This window comes from Nanorana parkeri, unplaced genomic scaffold (assembly GCF_000935625.1).
Source record: "Nanorana parkeri isolate BGI_ZX_2015 unplaced genomic scaffold, ASM93562v1 scaffold205, whole genome shotgun sequence".
NCBI lineage: Eukaryota > Metazoa > Chordata > Amphibia > Anura > Dicroglossidae > Nanorana > Nanorana parkeri.
In genome coordinates, this window is record NW_017306473.1 from 1208331 (window position 1) to 1229511 (window position 21181).

The 21181-nt window shown below is 40.1% G+C and overlaps 1 protein-coding gene across 2 annotated transcripts in view; it reads left to right on the forward strand.

Moving 5' to 3' along the window:
• Nucleotides 1-21181, forward strand: part of TRPC1 (transient receptor potential cation channel subfamily C member 1) — a 67308-nt gene that overhangs the window by 37891 nt on the left and 8236 nt on the right. For both annotated transcript variants that reach the window (XM_018555630.1, XM_018555631.1), the window contains 3 exons: nt 694-837; nt 13224-13399; nt 16725-16926. In XM_018555630.1, the coding sequence (XP_018411132.1) occupies nt 694-837; nt 13224-13399; nt 16725-16926 (522 nt within the window). The remainder of the gene's footprint in view (nt 1-693; nt 838-13223; nt 13400-16724; nt 16927-21181) is intronic.

Genomic DNA, 21181 nt, shown 5'->3' on the forward strand with positions numbered 1-21181 from the left:
ATGGAGAGGGCACCTCCCTGAAATTATTTTTTTGCAGGTTGGGATGTCTGCTAATGGGGGTTAAATAGGATGCTGTAGCTTCATCAAAAGGTATTCTTCGCACGCACTTAGATTTTCCAACATGTTAAAAATCACTTTGCAAGCCAGCATCTGTATAGAAGAAGAGAACAAAGTATTCACCCAGTGGGTACTGTTTCACCTGTCAGCTGAACCTAGCAGAAAATCAAAGGGAATCAGCATTGCAATGAACAACGTCAGATTACCTCCTGCTATTAATAACACATCAGCCGGTCTGTGGCCAATAGAATGAGTGTTAGTGGTATGAGCTGCCACAAAATTCTCAAACTCAATCAGCCATACTGCCAATTCATATTCACGAGTCCTCTTATGAGCAGGAGGGGAGGCAGTGCTGTACGCAGACAAAAAAAAACAAAAAACAGAGACATATCCAGTGTGTGTAATAAAAGAAGTAACTATGCAATGTCCCTATGTAAATGTCGTCAGCTTTTAGAAGCAGTAAACAAAAGCAGCACATTCACTTCATTTTCCATATATGAACATGTCAGGACTGTCTTGTAAATGAAGGCAGGGGCACCTGGCACTCCGCATGAGGGAACAAAAACAGGGTGACAGGGTATTGTACAACTATATTGTATAATTGGCCTTCACTAAGCACGTCTTTCTTCTTTTTAGTTTCATTATATTGCAGAAAGGAAGGACTGGGACGCTTTCCATCCAACTCTGGTGGCTGAGGGCCTTTTTGCTTTTGGCAATGTGCTCAGCTATCTACGTTTGTTCTTCATGTACACAACTAGCTCAATCCTGGGCCCACTGCAGGTAAGACTAGTACAGCCATGGTAACTTGAAGGATAATGTCTCTCTATATAAAAAATACAAACACAAGATGGCAGTAGTGAGGCATTACATGCTGAAAGAAAAATTTGGACTGCTTTTGCTAGTTGTTTCTCACTCGAGTTATTCATTTTTAAAATGTACGTCAGAGCAAAAAAAAACAAAAAACTACACAGTACATCTCTGCAATACATGCAAATGTCTTTGTGTTTTAACTTGAAAATACAGAAAATAGTCTGTTGATCTGCCCGAAATACATTCGGCTTCTTATTTCTCATGTATCTCACCTGCCTTTTTCTCGACTGAAAATCACAAGAATCGTTTCGGCCATGCCCAGTTGTCTCTTGTTGGAAACTACTACATCCTGGCCCCTCTCCTCATCTCCACAACATAGAGGAGAATAGTTCTGTAGTCCATGATAAGATCTGGGAGCGCTAATTAGATTTCCAGAGGCTTAAAGCTGAACTCCAGTAACTGCAAGAGTTACATTTTCATTTGTCCAGGGGGAACAGAAAAAGCAACTATACTTACCTAATACTTTGCTCCCCTGGGTTGTGGGAGGACCCTTAGCATCCTCACTTATAATGCAGCGGGACTGTAGTTGCTTTTTATGTTCCACCTAGACAAAATAATCATTTAAACCTTACAGTGCAGGGGGAATCCAACTACAAAGGTAATTTCTTTCTCCCGGAGATCAATACACCAAAATAAGATAAATCAATTATTAGGGTTTGCAGGCACTTTAAGATACAGTCTTAAATGACAGAACTGACTCAATGCTGTTAGTGCATGATCACCAGCACGCTCAAATGATACATTTTACATATGCCGTCATATACCTGCTTACAGTCGCATATAGTCATTGATTTCTATGTGCGGCTGCACGCAGCACCTTGTACCTTCCAGGGCAGGGAGATACGCCTGAATTTATGTTGTACAGCCCTAGGCGGCCTTGTGCATAAGCCCTTAGGATTAAAAATCTACAGTTTATGGAAGGGTTAGAAAAATGATTAATATATGACATAATATTTTATACAATATAATATACAATATTTCAATTTGGCAATGCCATTGTCAATAATTGCCATCTTTGCTGCTTTCTATCAGCTATAAAGGATGATTAAACTAAACCCAAGAACAAAAATTTAATATATTTCAGCTTACCAGCCTTTAGGTGAGATGGCTCATGGCTGCATCCGTTTTTAATTTGTTTTGGTTGAAACAAGTACAGTATCTTGTCACTTCCTGAGAGCTGGCCTGGAAGCATTAAATAATGATATCTTTCTTCTGTGAACTGCTAATCTCCCCATACCCCATAGTCCAGCCTGGGTGACAACCATGGCTCCCTCCATAGATATCTTTGGAGGAGTGAAAACTAATGCAGCCACCCCTAGGACTGGTAAGCAGCAATATATTACATTTTTATTTTAGGTATAACTCTCTACACCACAGCTTTCAGCCACCCACAATAGAAGTTGTTTTTAGTTTCAAGTGATTACATTATTGACCTAATTATGGAAATCGAGGGCAAATGCTATTTGACTGGAATTCATATCTAAAATATATCTGTGACTATTCAAATTGCACATGACTAGGGTTGCCACCTTTTCTTCAAGCGAAACCCGAACGCGCTCTAGTGACGCACGGACATTTTGGGGGGAGAATGAGTCGTGGCTTATGCATATGTAAAACCGCCACCCATTCATATGTAAATATCACAGTTGAGACTATTTTCAGTGGGGGGCCAGTAGCCCCTATCTTGATTTTGGTTGCCCCTGTCTGCCTGACATCTTGTGTCCGGGTTTCTGCTGCCATGAAACCCGGACACAGCATTCAAAACCCGGACTGTCCAGGTGAATCCTGGACAGGTGGCAGCCCTACACATGACCAGAAATAACAACTGATCATCCTTACATTGTATAGGTCTTGTAAGCTGGTAGCAGAATAGATGTTGTTGTCAGCTCATGACATTTATGCCAGTATTGAATTGACTCAACATTCAGCCTTCAGATAGGTAGAAAATATGGCAGAACACATTCAGGTACCTCTGAGGTACAAAGCATGGCTCGTCTTTTCATGCCAGAGCATCTTAACCACTTGAAGTCCGCGGTGTTAAACCCCCTTCCCATCCAGGCCATTTTTCAGTGTTCAGCGCTGCGGTACTTTGACTGACATTTATTCCATCATGCAATGCTGTACTGAAATCAATTTTATACTCTTTTTTTGGGACAGATAGGGCTTTCTTTTGGTGGTATTTATTCACCACTGGGGTTTTTATTTTTTGCTAAATTAAGGAAAAATTACCAAAATAAATTTTTTTAAAAACTGTTTCCCCTATATTAAATGATAAAATGTTTACCCATTTTTTTGGTAAAATATAAAAGATGGGGTCACGTCGGGTAAAAAGACACCAAACATGTCAAGCCTTAAAATTGCGTGCGCACGCGAAACCTCAAAAAGCGATAACAAGGGGGCACAGACGAGCACATATACACGATCGGCTGGCTATAGAGCCACCGATCGGGTTTATGTTAAATAGCCAGTAACGTCTCTCTGCAGTCTGGGGACGGCAACCCGCTAATGCAGCAGTGCCATCCGTCCGTTTTTTTTCAACCGGCGGACGGCAACTGGTAAGAGGAACTTTGCCCACCTTTATCTGTCTTCCAAAACAGTTACTTTTACTGCATGCCAACTGTCCAGGTTGCCAGTGTGCTTATTTCAGCTCTCAAATTCACTATCAAGCACTGAAATGGCTGATGTCATAGCTTATCACATGTACAGCACCATGGCAACTGCCATTCGCTTAGAGACTAAGATGGTGTCTTTCTTGACTGTAAGAGATAAGAGGTTGTTTTTCCGCTTTAAGGAGGGTGTGCTCCCGTCCCCAGTAATCAGTTTAAATTCCATGTAGCAGGGAATGGTCCCAGTGATTGTGAGCCATCTGCAATGGTTTGCTTCATAGGTAGAATAGAATAATTGCATGCAGGTATGCCATGTAAGCATTCACCTATGCTCTATGTCAATGTGCAGTAATCAGCTTGGCAGTGCCCCCAAAAGATGCATCAGGTGAGGTATGTTTTTTGTTCAGTCCTTACTAAGCTTGTCATTGGAAGATGTTCCACTGAAATCTGATCTCTTAAAATGTATTACAATGTATCAAGCTCCAAATAACCTGGTTCCTTTTTTGGCAATGGTTCTGGAGTATAGTACAGCAATTCTAGCAGTGCAGTTAGTGTAGTAACATGCAGCGCTATTGATTTGGTTCTATATAGAGAACCTTCACTCATATATGTGGGACCCAGCACAGAGTGAGGGGAGGAATTTTCAAGCTTTTCTTACGTTATAGGGCCCATTTCTTTTTTACATTAAAGTACAAATAAAGCCAAACTTTTTTTGTTAGATTTGGATCACCCTCTCTATTTATCTTTGTAGCTGTTATCACTGAAAGTGAAAGTATAAGAAAATCCCAAATTTTGGATTGTCATGAGAACAGGAATAGATGGGAAATCTTTCAGCTGGGGACACTTGTTCTGGTGACCCTGCTGACCACCATGGATTTCTCTTTTTTTGGAGGGATTTCCTCTCACTTCCTGTTGTGGCTATTAGGCAAGACATTAAGGGATGTCATAATGCACAATACTTTGTTGGTTTGGCACTCAAACTAAATATTTTAGCAAATTTATATCCCCCTATTTACCCCTCTCGCTACTACTCAGTAACCCACTTTTTCCACCTGGGTTGGAATTCCTTGAAGCTTTCATTGGTGGTAGTTACACCACTTTCTTCCCTATGTTAACGGTAGATCCTTTTATAGCTGGACAGTAATTAAGGAGAAGTTCCAAGCTCCTAATTCCAAACTCTTCTGGTATTTGGAGATTAGGCCCTGGCTCTTGTTGGTAGCTTTGGAAGGGACTTTAATACTCAATTATCACTTTTTGAACATATTTGGGATCGCACACCTCTCTCTCTTTCCACCCTCTATTCTCAACTTAATGGTTTACCTGATGGCACAAAGCATACCTTCGTTTTCAAATGGGAAAAGGACCTTAAAGCGGACCTTTACACTCAAAAATCTAATTCTACCAATGCATTCCTCTATGTATGATAATTCATAATAACAAAGACATGTTTGGTGTAAAATGCTGTGATTTTGAAATACTTACACTTGCAGAGCATTCACTTCCTGCTTTAAAAGTGCAAATGACTTCAGTTTGGCAAAGCAATGCACAGTGGGATTGCCTTGTCATCAGCAGAGCTGGGAAATCTCATCTGTAATCTCACGAGATCTCATGGAAAGGCATTTCTTCCCCTGAGATGATGTGCATGGTCATATGTCCTAGTCACATGTCTAGTCACATGTGCCAGAAATCCAGGAAGTAAAAGGAGAACTAGTAATCTGCCCTTAGTAAACATGGCCACTGTCAGAAGACTGGGGAATAAAAGAGAAATAAGGTATTCAAAGAATACAAATCCGGCAATTATCTAGAAGTATGTGTTTGTAGATGAATTACTAAACATTTCTAAAAGTGTGTTTGTTGTTATTTTAAAGATATGGGTACAGTGTAATAAGACTGCTGAGGACTGGCAGGACAGATGTGGCCAATAGTGGCCACCTACTCGATTAATATAACCCTCATCAAATCGGCCTTTAACCCCTTCATGACTGAGTTCGTTTTCAGTTTCTGTTCATAAATGACTGACACACTTTTACATTTTTCCACGGCAGTAATATACTTTCTTACTAAATGTACCCACACATATTATATATTGTTTTTTTAGAGGACAGATAGGGCTATATAATTATCTCAAACATGTGTACCTTACGCCTCACTTAATTCGAAAAAAAATATAAAAAATACTGTCTCAACAGTGAGGCATTCATTAACAAATGGCAAGCCCTGAGAATCAGCGGTTAACAGCATTACAGAGCCTCAAATAACTGGTCACGTACAGTGTACCGGGCCAGTCATTTTAGCACTTTGTGGCGGGACGTACAGTGTACGTCTACCGTCAGGAAGGGGTTAAAGTCCTCATGCAGTGGTATATCATCCTGTCCAAAGTGGCACATTTTCATCTTTCACGCTCCGCTATGTGGTTCATAGGTTGCTATATTGCAGGGGATATGCTACACATATGGTCGACATGCCCTATGCTCAGCAGATTTTGGACCAAACTATTTAATTTTTTACAATCCCCTTTTTATATTCCCGTATAAAGAGACTATTCTGACTCCGATCGTTGTGATAGCGAAATATATCACTTGCTGAGACCTCTTTGCCTGGCCTGTAGAGACCCATGGCTCATATTCCTTGAACCCCCTTCTCTTACTAATTCCCTATTCAAGTTGACCACTTGCATCCTGTTAGCAGCAAAGCAAACCATTGCTAAAGCTTGGAAGAAGCAATTTATACAATTTCCAGAAGTTTGCAAACAAATTGATTTTGTTTTCATAAATTGGAAACTTTCCGGTATCCTTTTGTACAACCAAAGAAAATGTCTAAGAATGTGGTCTACCTGGATACAATATGCCCATCCCTCACTTTCTTCCGAAAGCTTTACCTCCATATAGCGTTCAATTCTGCTCCACCTTGGGAAACCCTCCGGTGTCTCTAGTCCTTCTCTTCTTCTATTTTCTTATTGGCTACATTTCTTAGTCACCTCCTTTTTTCTTCTGCTCACTTGCCTGGTAGTGGAATTCTCTGAACCGAACCTTGTTTCCTCAAATATTGTTTCCTCAAATATTTGGCCTCCACGTAATATCATACTGCTTTTATTCTGTTATTTACAGAGAACGATTACTTGTATTGTATCATTCATTGTCAATGTGTTTATTGTGACACGGTTGTTTATGCCTCTTTTTCTATTATAAATTTTAAGAACATTTATTGAAAATAAAATGAAGGGATGTATCCCCATTGGGACATAAATCGCAAAAAAAAGCAGACAGGGGTTATAATCCTTCAATGCTCTATCCAAAACTCAAATAAAAGCTTTGGCTTCAAGGACATGTGCTTGTCAGGTCTGAGCAAGCACCTAGGCAGGGTAAAAAAGACTGACAACTGACTGCTGGGGCCTAGTGGCCACTAGATAAGCACCAAACACTGCGGGTTGAGCTTCAGGGCATTAGAGTATAGGTCCACGTTAACAAAATGACTCAGCTATGCAGAAACATGTAAACTAGAAACAGTCATACATCATCTGAAAAATATGTTCTAATTATGTTCTAAATATAAAATAAAACTAGTCTCTGTGCAAACAGAAGACATTCTTATCAATAATCATTATACAGAGGTTACTTGCAGGCTTTTAAAACCACTTTAACCCCTCTTTGAGAAGGTCCCTTTTTGTCCATAGGTCTCAGTATAGTAGATTATTTTACTTATTCACTGGGTATTTATGTCTGTCTCTCACAGTTAGACCATTCAGTGACAAACACTGTCCCTTACATGACCAGGCACTGACCAGTATACAGCAGCAGTCTATGTATTTAGAACTTTCTGCACCAAGGACTCAAAGTACACTCGCTTACATCTATTTATACATATGTGTGGGTATTATTGTTTATACAGGTCTATGAATCACCTTATGTTTCATCACTTACACAATTTAGGTATTAAAGAGTTAAATAGTTAATGAGGGTCATGACGACCTTGATAACCTTTAAATATAGTATTGTTTGAAGGACCATATGATTAGATTATAGACTATTCTAAAAATAGTGTGTGAGTAAATTGATTATAAGCACAGGGAATATGAATTACATTATATATTAAGTTGTTTTATCTTTGGCATCGTGCCAAAAAATGTGTTGTGTGTAAGAAGAAAATGTAGTTATGAACTTCTCAGCTCCCTGGCAGGTGATCCAGAAGAAACAGAATGTGGGACATTTGTCAAGCAAATTAACCTCATAATTAGTCACAAGTCAGGCTTACAGGTTTACAGAGCTGTTTCCACAGTTTGCAAAGTTCTGAGATGGATTTTTTAACAGAGATGCGTCTAATTTTCTTTCTAAACAGGCGCATAATTATGAAATTGTCGGGGTCAGATTTTACTGGGTCGCAGGGCTACTTTAACAGCATCAGGACCACTGTACTTATATAAATGGCGCTGTCATGAAACGGTTGTACCAAGATCATGCTTGCTGCAGCCGGCAATGGCTGTCCCATACAACAGTTTGGATGGCTCTATAGCAATCGCTTGTATGTAGCTAGGAAGTGTGTGGCCCCCCCCACTGCCGACTATGCTGGGCTCTGCTATCCCCTGTGTGGGCCCGGGGCCAGAGGGTCTGTGCACCTCCATCGGAGTGAGATCAGCACACTTCCAGCGACTGATCTCCCCTCGATCACTGAAAACTTAAGTGGCATGCATTAAATCACTTCCGGTTTCAATCGCTCATTTCTCTGGCTGCTATGGCTGGAGAAGAAGCTGATGAAGCACAATCTGTGCTTCATTGGCTTCATTTCATAGGTGACGTTAGTAGTCTAATAGACCCTTGATGTCTCCATAAAGAGGACTTGTCACATCCTGACGTGACTTGTCACGTCGTATGAAAACGACGAACGCGCTACACATGTTGGGTATCGCCGCGCACATCATCTTTTATATCTTTCCAAAAAAGTTGGTATTATATTTTATTTCTGTGCACTAAAAATAATTTTAGTGTATTTTATACTAAAAATATTGGTTTGATAAACATTTGCAAAAACATAATGCAACATAAACCATTGTAATTTTTTTTATTCTACAAGGCCTCTGCTTTCTGAAAAAATATAAGTGTTAGGGGGTTTTGAAGTGACATTAAAGTCCCATTTTTTTTACATATAAGTGCTAACGAGTAGAGCTGTAGAACTGTAGCTTCTCGAGCAGCCGTGTAGAAGGATGTGGTCGGGCGCATGCGCAGTGGATATCAACAGCGGGGAGACGAGGAGAGGTTCGCTGTTAGTGAATGCACATAGTCATCAGCGTACACGCCGGACAGACACCGTGGAATGGGAACAGGATAAGAGACCGGCACCGGCGCTGGAGGGATTGCTGAAAACTACTGGAATGAAGATGATCAGATCAAGAGGCATCACTTAAGGTAAGTCCTTAAAGCAGCATTGGAGGGGGGGTGACTTAAATGCTGTTTTCTAGCCAAAAATTCAGATATTATTTGTGTGTAAAAATTAGGAAATCGCTCCAGACGGGAAGTGGTTATGATAGTGGAGGAAGGAATTTATGATTAATGCTGTAACCTTGTACTAAATCTGTTACACAAATTGTCTCACTGCTACTGTTTGCTATGCGACAGAATTGATAAATGTGCCCCAATGTTTTTTTCCAATAGGTAATTACTGATTTTATTTTGTAATTTTCTACTGCACCACCTAAAGTAAATATGTAGGTTATGTATAAAGCAGCTAAAGTGTTACACTGCTTAGTAAAACACCTTAAAGGAGAACTATGAGATGAGTGATTTCCACTCACCTCATAGTTCTAGCCAACCTGTGACAATGACACTGTCACAGGTCGGCTCAGTAGATCGGGAGGTGAGCGAACACATACCAGGTTCGCTCACCTTCCGATCCTGTCACGGCTCTCTGCCGTGACAGGGGGAGGGGCTGGATTCCCCTCTCCCCGCTCCCATCTGCCAGCGCTGACTGGCGGAACGGACGGGGGAGGGGGCAGGTACAGCCGGTCTCTGCCTCTAGATAGGCAGAGCCAGCTGCCACTCACGCAGCTGGGCGGATCCCGTCATCTACGTCGGGATACGCTCCGGCTACGGCGTCTCAGTATACCGCGAGCTGTAGCTCGTGGTATACTGAGCTTAGGGTAACGGGAGGACGCTAGTTTGTGTCCTCCCGTTACCCTAAGGAGAACTATGGGGAAAAACACTGACCCCATAGTTCTCCTTTAAGGTCCTCCCTTGGAGCCCCAAAATCCTCTGCAAATACCAGCTTTCTAAAAGCTGTCTTTTGCATAGGAATAGTAAGACCTAACAATGCTTGGGCTTGGGACAGGACATTCAGGTATCAAGCACTGCATTGTGGGTGGAAGGAAGTAGTGTGCGCATGTGTCTGGTACCTCTAAGTGTAGAGTGGTACTGTGGTAGTAGAGTAAGTACTGAAGTGTAGAATGTCACTGCGTTGTGGATAGAATGGAAAAGTGTATGCATGTGCCCAGTACCTCTTAGTGTAGAGTTGTACTGTAGTAGTAGAGTAGAGTAGAGTAGGTACTGAAGTGTAGAGTGGCACTGCATTGTGGATGGAAGGGAGTAGTGTACACATGTGTCCAGTAGCTCTAAGTGTAGAGTGGTACTGTAGTTATAGAGTAGAGTATGTACTGAAGTGTAGAGTGGCACAGCATTGTGGATGGAAGTGTACACATGTGTCGAGTTGCTCCAAGTGTAGAGTGGTACTGTAGTTATAGAGTAGAGTAGAGTATGCACTGAAGTGTAGAGTGGCACTGCATAGTGGATGGAAGTGTACACACGTGTCCAGTTGCTCCAAGTGTAGAGTGCTACAGTAGTTATAGAGTAGAGTAGAGCATGTACTGAAGTGAAGAGTGGCACTGCATTGTGGATGGAAGGGAGTAATGTATGCATGTGTCCAGTACCTCTAAGTGTACAGTGGTACTGTAGTGGTAGAGTAGAGTAGAATAGGCTATGTACTGAAGTGTAGAGTGGCACTACATTGTGGATGGAACGGAGTAGTGTACACATGTGTCTGGTACCTCTAAGTATAGGGCAGTAGGCAGTGGAAGGCACTGAAAAAGTCTGAAGCAGGCACCTTATGGTACCCGCTTAACAACATAACATGTACATTTAATTGTTTTACTGTAAATCTGAGCAAAGCAGAGTTGTGACTGGAGAATTAAGGAAATCCTGCATCATAGCTTTACTTTCCTGTTTTTTTGCTGGCTGGTTTTCAGCTAAACTTTGTAGACAAATCACATAAGTATGAGTTGACAGGTCAAACTATGTGGTTGATTTTGAGACAAGTTTCCATTCATATGCCATTTGTCAAAGACTCTCAAAGTTAGTTTGCTTTACCTGCTCAATTTGACTTTTGCTGTGGTCATTAGATGACTCTTTGTTACTACAATCACCCTCTAATTATTAAAAATCAATTGTGAAGATTGTGCATGATCAATCGCAGATGATCATGGGGTTATTGTAGCTTTTTTTTTTTAAGGATCATGTGGCTCATATGACTGAAAATCCCTTCAGAAGCAACCATGTAGTATGGACGTAAGATAGAAAGATCTTTGGCCTTGATCTCTTCATAGTAATTTATCTCAAGACATGGGGTGGGGGTTGTGGGGCGGGCTCTTAGGGTAGCAAACTTTTTCAAAGATTTGAATCAGCTTTTTAATCTGTACAAATTTGCAGGATGCCACATGAATGAAGTTTACAAAAAGGTAATATTATCTTTAATTACTATCTTACATTAATTTGTATCTTAGTTTTTGCAGAAGGACTGCAGAGATAGTGACACAGCTAAGGTACTCTTGCCACATGGCCATGGTAACACTACAACGGATGTAGCTTGTTGCACGATCATAAAAGATTGTTAGCAAAACTTCCAGAATTTTTATTTTCAATATTTATACTTGATCATTTATTTAATTTTTATATATATCAGAAGATTAAAGGATTTCCTGGTATGTAATATTATGTTAATAATGTGCATGGATGACTGCAGAACACTCAGCATTGCAATTTATACTACAGATGATTTTATCTGTAATCCAGAAAAGAGGAGGGATGTAGAACGGACTCGGCTGTACTCATAGCTAGCAGAGCAGGAATGTCTGTGCAGCACATCATCCTCTGTCTTCCAGCTGTAATCTGAGCTACATGTAATCATTGCTGGATTTATACCACTTCATTTCATTATGATTTCCCTGGCTGCAACTGGCAAAAAACAGAAGCCAGTCTAAGAATGTTTTCATCTATGGCCAGTAAATTATACTCTGCACACTGGAGGTGAAAAGCTTACAAGTAAAAACTGAAAACCCAGAACTAGAATTGGTTGTTTTAAGGGTCGGATGCAGGGTTATAAGGCTCTCTTTCAGATTGTTCTGGTTTAATTTTTTACTTACATCCTATCTGATATCATACCCATGCACAACAGCAGCATGTGCTTTATTGTGCAAAGAAGCATAGATGTAAGCAGGACTTACCCCAGACTGTCTCCTGCATTATGTGGTAGTATATCTCCTGCAGTATGTGGTAGTATGTAATAGGATCGGCAAGGAAAGGAAGAGGTTGTGCAACCATTTAGTGATTGGGTAATTGGGGACTAAAGAGGTCAGGCTGATATTACTCCAAGTTTCTTGGAGAGGTATTGAAGCCTAAAACCCTGTGTTTTTGGTGAGTTACATGCACAACAAGCTGTGAATGCAAGTTGCATTGGTAATATTTGACCAAGTGCATGCAAGTCCCTTTGCCATGCAGTGCCTTGTGTTCCTTTCCTCACTTGGATGAATGGGGCAGCTCAGGCCTACTCCATTTTATACAGCATGTACTTTTATACATACATATACATATACATATGTGTTTAAAAAGTCAGTGAACACAAAATCTGTTCCACCCACCACTGCCCTGCTGCCCCCCCCCAAACACACACGCACACACACACACCTGTGCTAGTAGTGCCACAGTTGAAGTTGTGTATCTATACTGGTAAACTGGTAAATTGGTAAATGTACTGGCACTAATCAGAGTCATTCCTAGCTACATATTGGTACTATAGTCTCCACTTCAGGGTTTCCAATAGTGTGCTCAGTATTGTCCCACAGACAACATGACCTGGGTCTGTACCTACCCACAGATTTATGCCCTTAGTTTTGAATGCATTGCTGTGCCCACCATAAAATGGCAAGAGAAGCCCATAGGTAGCAAATGCAGGCAGGTGACAATACTTGCCTCATCTTTTCATATAACATGCACATCCTCTGGACTGCTGTCCAAGCCCTGAGCCTAATCTACATCAAGACATGTCTCTCCAATGGTAATAGATTAATTTCTTTAATATTATAGGTTCCATAATTAATTAGATGAAGTAATTAACTTATTTTAATTAAAGATTCAAGCCGGAAACCCTGGTAGCACCAGGGGTGTAATACTGTATGTCTTCAGAAATTAAATGCATTGATTAGTAAAGAAAGTTTAATTGGCGGAAGATTTTCTTTCTGTTTTGTTCTAATTACTTTTCTCTGGAAGGGATTTTGGTTCACACATGCTTATAGCTGTTGCAAATTAACTTTAATTCCCTGGAGGATAACGCTGTGACAGTCAGGCAGACAGATTATTTTAAATCACATCTGTATAGTCTCTTGTTACATTTGCTAAAATTAATCTTAGCACATCTTTTTTTTTTAATATGCAGATATCCATGGGTCAGATGTTACAAGACTTTGGCAAGTTCTTAGGAATGTTCCTCCTTGTGCTGTTCTCCTTCACTATTGGTCTAACACAGCTGTATGATAAAGGATATACAGCCAATGAACCAAAGGACTGCGTTGGGATCTTCTGTGAGCGACAAAGCAATGACACTTTCCATTCGTAAGTTCCTTTGCATATTGATTTACAATGTTTTCTAGCACAGTTATATCAATTTCAGCTATATAAAGAGAACTGCTGACCCAGACCAAAATAAATTGTCTCGAAAATACATAAATACTAGTAGAAAACATTTATTAGCCTCCAATTTATAATATACTTTATGAAGATATTATGAATAACCCTGACTCATTGCAATGTCCCTCCTCTGGCTATTGTTATTTGAATAAATAATAGCACCACCTGAAACCCAAGTAGGGTCTGAACTCTGAAGAGTCCCTAATGGGTAGATACCAGGTATTATAATAATAATAATAATAATAATAATAATATACTGATTGCTACTAAAGGTGCACAGCACTAAAACAGAATTAATTCCCCGTGATGTAAAAATCTAATTGATAATAGGTATCACGCAGTTAATTGTTATTTGTAAATTGTTAGATAATTGTTAATTCTATATAAAAGTTATTATATACCTAGTTAAACCATATACAGTATGTAGCAAAATAGTACACGCAGTATGTGTAAAACCTGTGCAGGAAACAAACTAACAGCAAAAGTCCCAAAGACAATTAAGTTAATTAAGTAAAAAAACAAAAAACAAATTGAGGATCTTCATGAAAATAGTGTGTAGATACATTTAAGTTATCCAATCCTGTGAAAAACCAAATCCCGTTTATGCATTTCATCTGCAAATAATTGAGTGAATACAGCTACAGTTTATTGCGTGAAGAATCTTAGGTCCTTTAGCACTGCCCAACGCTAGAACCAATCTATTTACCTTATGTCTTAGGTTCAGGTGTGCTCAAAAAAGGGACATGTTTCATTTGTGCGCAGTGTGTTCCAATGCGCTATAACATATTGCAAGGAGCTGAAGATCATAAGTATAACGTAATGTTGCTGAAAAATAGAAAAAGAAAGCACTGCACTGTACCTTAACTACACACTGCACCACAGCACAACATGTGTTACACAATAAAACAACATGCACACCAACACGTGCGCATTGTAAGCACAGGAACAGGTGCTTTGTGAATGAGTCCTAAGTAGTACAATACAATCTGCTTAAGAATTGTTGACATAAGATATCAGCCACATAGGAAATACATTTTTTTCAGTGATATGGCCTGAATGACAAACTTGTATTGTGAGAAGGATTAGCAAAGCACAACTATTGTGCAGCAGTCCAAAGCAGGAAGCAGAACCTGTGTATGTCATAAGCAAATATAGCTGAACTCATCTACATTTATTTTAGCATACATACAGTATCTCACAGAAGTGAGTACACCCCTCACATTTTTGTAAATATTTTATTATATCATTTCATATGACAACACTGAAGAAATTACACTTTGCTACAATGTAAAGTAGTGAGTGTACAGCTTGTATATCAGTGTGCATTTGCTGTCCCCTCAAAATAACTCAACACACAGCCATTAATGGCTAAACCAATGGCAACAAAAGTGAGTACACCCCTAAGTGAAAATGTCCAAATTGGGCCCAATTAGCCATTTTCCCTCCCCGGTATCATGTGACTCGTTAGTGTTACAAGGTCTCAGGTGTGAATGGGGAGCAGGTGTGTTAAATTTGGTGTTATCGCTCTCATTCTCTCATACTTCCGGTGCCGAGGGAGCATGAAGCCAACTTCTTTTCCAATCAGGAAGCCACGCAGTGGGTTATGACCCAACTCCCGGCTTCCTGATTGGCTAGGAAGCCAGCTTCACTTGTTGCTAGGCAGCCTGGCATCCTAACCAATCAGGAAGCCGGGCGGCACATAATGACCAACCTCCCGGCTTCCTGATTGGTCAGGAAGCCATGCTGCCTAGGAACAAGTGAAGCCGGCTTCCTAGCCAATCAGGAAGCCGGGAGACAGGTCATGACGTGCCCGGCTTCCTGATTGGCGAGGAAGCCAACTTTCTTGTTAATAGACTATAAAAATGGGGCTTGTTAGTAAAACTGAGCTTCATAATTACTGACATATAATATTTTCTTTCACAGAGCTCTGATAGGTAAGATCCACATTGCAAACAAGATCACAAGGGACAGCATGGTCTCCAACAGTCCACATCCACCCACACCTGACAGGTCAGCTCACCAGGGCAGGTCAGGTTAGAGCAGGGCAGATCAAGGCTCTTTCAGGCACAGGTAAAACTGGATTCGTGCTGTGGCTGGATGGCGAATGTGCCAACAAGACCTTTCTCAGAGTCAACAATTATATCCCAACCTACCTTAGTATCCTGTACATATTTGGTGATACATCAAACAGAGAAAGTAAAGTGAGTGGACATTCTGACGTTTCCAGAGCTAAAGCATTTGCTGGATAGTATTAAATCAATTCTAAACCTAAAACAAAACTTTAATATATTGAAGCTTAACAGTTCTCAGATGTGGTAGCTGCATTGAATGCTTTTTATCAGACCTTTTTCCCTTTGATTTTGCCTGGTAATCCTGCGAATAACACACTTCCTGTCCTAGACTATGGTAACAAGGCTCACTCACTTTACCATATGTACAAAGGGAGCAGTATTGTCACCCTAGGCTACTACCCCGTTATGGACTACAAACACGTCTTCCTCACTTCATCTTCATTACATGGGGAGGGAGGATTTGTAAGGGAGTTTAGAAAGAAGATAACTATATGATATATTGGTACAGTACACAGAATATTACGAGGACACTTAAAGGGTTATTCACAAAAGGGTGAAGAGTTTGGAGAAGGCAGGAGAAATTAACAATCTAGGATAACATAGCTCAACTGGAAAGTGAACTAATTGTAGATTTTTCCAAATCAGCTATGCTCTCTTAGATTGTTCACTTCTTCTGCCTTCTCCAAACTCTTCACCCTTTTGTGAATAGCCCTGCTAATTTCTGTCAAGATCAAAATGTATTTTCTGTGCTTGCTGAAAACCTAAGAAAAAAGAAAACGAATTCAGCCACCTTATTAATGAATGCTGATCTGTAATGTATAACATTTTTCCTCTTTGGCTGAGATACACTTTAAATGCACCCTAATTGTTTTTCCTTGCTGCCTGTAATTTTTCTTATACTACACTTGCTTTTACTGTCTGACCCTGCTGCATAACAGATTACTGAATTTTAATAGCAGAGTTATATAAACATGCGTAGTATAAGCATACTGTACCACATAGAGTGTAAGGGTTATGGAACAGTGACTCTTTTTATTGTTTGTTTGTCCCATCACTTAATACGTGCAGTCTATACCGTAGATCTCTGTGGTTCAGTACATCCAATTCTGTTACTGTTAATTATCTCTGCGACTAATGAAAGCATTGTACATCTTTTAATTTTTTATTTCTCGTTGCAGGTTTATTGGGACATGCTATGCTCTGTTCTGGTACATCTTCTCACTGGCACATGTAACGCTCTTTGTGACCAGATTCAGTTTTAGTGAGGAGCTTCAGTCCTTTGTGGGAGCGCTAATTGTTGGAACATACAATGTGGTGGTGGTGATTGTACTTACCAAGCTTCTGGTGGCCATGCTGCACAAAAGCTTCCAACTAATAGCTGTAAGTTTTTGAAAATGTTTTACATCAATGATAACTCTAGAGGAATTTTTAGGTTAACTGTAACCCTATGACTCAAATTTCCATGTAGTAGCATGAAAGGGTTTCTGTCTCTAGAGCATCGACCTAGTGTTCTGTAAAGCATTAGAGCCTCCACTAGCTAATGAAAGCATTATGATGATGCTTATATTGGTACAGTGAGGGGAAAAAGGACAATCAATTCTAAACCAAGGTCATAGGTAAGCCCCCTAGTTCCATGAACCTAGTTAAAGTTGCTATATTTTCTACCCCCATGCCCAGTAGCTGAAGGCAGTAGATGTGACCAACAAACTGAGAATGGTCTTGCTGCTTCCTACAAGTAGGTTTTGGGAGGGGATTATGTGTGTTCATACACAAGGTCCAGAAAAAGGGGTGCAGTTTTAATTAATCTGAAAAAGTCCCATACTGTAACATAATTTACTTAAGCATGCATATTTGGTTTGGTGTAGTTTTACGTTTTTTAGTTTGTTCATTGATGTTCTTGTGTGACGTTCAGTCGTTAACTGCTACTGGATGGTTGCATACAAGTCTCACCATTATAAAAACATTTCAGAAAGTGATATGATATGATCCGTTTTTCTACAACTAGCTAGACAGCTGCTAGATCAATTTGAAACTAGCCTGGCCGGTACACAGCTGGAGGGATATTCACAAAGTGCACAAACCTACAAATATTTCCCCAATACTTGTTGTACCGATCACCCTATAACAATATCACACAAGTGACTGGACAGCATGGAAAATCGCATCTGATTTTTTGTTCATGAAATGAAAAGCAAAACTCAATACATACAGTGCTGCCTCATTGGAAGTACACTGGGAAAGGCACTAAATTGTAGTTTTCCGTGGCAGGTGAACACAAGCCAGCATTTGTTCATTTAAGAACAATCAGATCCCCCCTCTCAACTTAAAGTATATCTGAAGCCAAAAACATGTTTTTTACTTTTGATTTTGTAGGAAGTTGTTTAAACCAACTGTCTTAGACAGTTGTGACTGGAAAAGGTGTCCCCATTGGGAGATTACCAATCATTTGCTGTTCTGGAGACAAAAAGTCTTCAAACTCTTGTCATTCTTCTTAAAGTGAACCTGTAAGCCAGGTTAGCATCCTTATATATTTCCATATTATATCTTGACCCCTCCTGTAGTTTTCATGTACACCTCTATATATTCCCTCCAAGCAACCTCCTTTAAAATACATCAAGCATTTTCATTTCTGCTTGTGGCAGGGTATAACCATATGCAACAATTGGTCTAAATAGGGCTTTATACAGTTGAACATCTCTTCCACTTGCGATAAGATGAGCTTGATCTGTTTTACCAGGCCACAATACCACTAGTCTTTATACACTGAGTTGCCAGATTATTATGACCACCCCATCAGTACTTCGTTGGGCCACCTTTTTCCTTCAATACTGCGGCGATTCTTCTTGGCATTGACTCCACGAGATGTTGAAAGGTGATGCGAGGAATCTGACACCATGCCTGATGAATAGCACTGTCCAGTTCTGTGAGATTTGATGGTTGTGGAACCAGCTGCCTGATGGCTCTTTCAACTTCGTCCCACAAATGCTCAATTGGATTGAGATCTGGTGATTGTGGAGGCCACCTAAGCAAGGTAAAGTCTCCCTCATGTTCTTGAAACCACTCCTGCACAATACGAGCACCGTGGCATGGCGCATTGTCTTGTTGGAAGAAGCCATCTCCATTGGGATACGCCATCAACATGATAGGATGAACTTGATCAGCAACGATACTTTGGTATGTTGTGCTATTCAGACGTTGTTCCACACGAATTAAAGGGCCCAAATCATGCCAGGAAAACATGCCCCAAACCATAACACTGCCCCCACCAGCTTGAAGGGTTGTACTCATGCATGTGGGGTGCATGCTTTCATGCTGTTCCCGCCAAATTCTCACTCTGCCATCTGCATGATGCAACTGGAAACGTGATTCATCGGACCACATTACTTTTTTCCAATGCTCGACTGTCCAATCCTTGTGTTCCTGTGCGAATTGGAGACGTTTTATCTTGTTAACTGCAGACAGCAAAGGTGTTCGAACAGGCCTTCGGCTTCCATATCCCATACGATGCAGTGTACGGCGAACAGTGCGTTCAGAGATCATTTGAGAGGATCCCTGATTAAGATCTGCAGTAATTTGATGCACTGTTGCCCTTCTGTTGTCTTTTACCAGTCTTGCCACTCTCCGTTCTGCCCTAACATTGACTAGTCGCTGACGGCCACAATTCGCACGTTCAGACCCAGATTTTCGTCTGACAGTCCAGTCTTTAAACACTTTAACAACAGCTGCTCTTGAACATTTAACAAATTCTGCGGCTTTGCTGATACTCGCTCCATGGCTCCGAGCGCCAACAATCATCCCACGTTCGAAGGCTGTTAAATCGCGTTGTTTACACATATCTTCAGAAAAAAATCCCTTCTACTGTCGTGGTAAACAACCTGCTTCCTTATTTATAATGGTCTGGCCCTCTAGCAACTTCAGCGTGAAACTATAGCTAATTGCTGTATGGAGCTGTTTTCATATTATGCTATAATATGCTGCTCCAAAATCAATAAACTGGTGATCCCGTGCTCATAGAGCTTTTCAAGTATTTGCCTTAGATAAATTCTGATCTATTGTTGACCCTTCACTACTTTTTTTAGCTCTTTTTTCACATATGGTTTAGGCTATATGGCTATGTGGCAATAATATTAGATAATGGGTACCCTTGCTTAGATAATGGGCATACAATATTTGTATTTTATTACAATGGTAGGGATTCTTCTTCTGCACGCTCTTACAGGAGCATGGATGTTCTCATAAGAGTTTTCTTTTCCATCTTTTATAAGTTCAACATGACCACTATCCTTTCTAAATGCTTTGCCATTTCGTAGATTGCTGAGTTCCTCTACATTTTTCCAAAGTGGGTTCCCTAACTTTACTACTGATCTACCAGAGTTGTAGTATTTTTTTCATCTTTTCCTTTCTCTGCATTTTGCATTGAGGAGTTTTTTTTATAATGTTCACATGTACATTATACCCTTGAGATCTCTTATAAGATCTCCCTATTTATTTTAATCTGTGGTGAAATCAGCCAAAAAAAGTTGCTTAAATTTGGTCATAACATGCATGCCTATTAATTTCCCTTCAACTGCTCTACTTTCTACTCATTTTTCTTTTTAACATTCTCTTTTTTTATATAGTTTATATAGTTTCACCCTCACTTAACTTTCCATAGTCTTCTTCAGATCTCCTTGTCATTATCTGATGCATCATTCTATATGCTTTATTGTTTCTATGAGTCACTGTCACATTCTCACTCCCGCTTTTCTTTCCCTTACACTGCATCTGCTGTCTGTTCCATATGTTTGTTCGGCTCGTCCCACATGCCCTGTAAATTCCTGTTTTGATCTCCATTTCGTTCATTTTCTCTACTTCTTCCTTTTGGTACAACTTTAATATTCCTGTATCCGTCAGAATCTCTATATTGTCCTCTGGATTTCCTAACATTAAATAACTTTGTATGCACCCTTGAAGGTAGGAAATAATTATGTAAGTCTATGTGAGCATTCCTATATCTTATTATATCTTCAAGGCTGAACCTATAGTACATCTTGTATCTATGGGAGAACCATTTGCTTTCCTTTAATTCTTTATGTGTACTTTCTTCAGATTAGTTGCACATTTATATTTACCCTTATTCTAAACTGTTCCTACCCTAGGGGAAACTGCATCCAATCACAGTTTGCTTTACAGTGTGACTTAAAATAAATTAAATTCCAAAGGCATGCTCTTTTGGATAAAAACTATAAAATATTGTTGTTTTCTTCTCGTCTACCCCATACCAGCCCATCTTATTACTGTATACCTAAGATATACACCTTGCACTTAATTATAGGTAGAGGTTTCTTCTGGATACCCTCTATTCCTAAACTACAGCCACCTGACAGTAAGTTTGCAAAACTGAATGCCAGGGTGCAATGTGCTTTTTGACCCCTGTGTTTCTGGGTTGCGTATGCATTGCTCTTCTCAATACCAAGACCTTGAGTCTTCTGTGTGCTAACTAAACTTCTGACTGTTAAATGCTAAGCACAAGTTCTGACTTCCAGTCTGCACAAGGTGGAAGAAGAGGGGATCATATTAGTCCCTACTACATTGTGTTCACACACATACACAAACTTCATCAATAAAGAAAGCATACCAGTTATAACAAATAAGT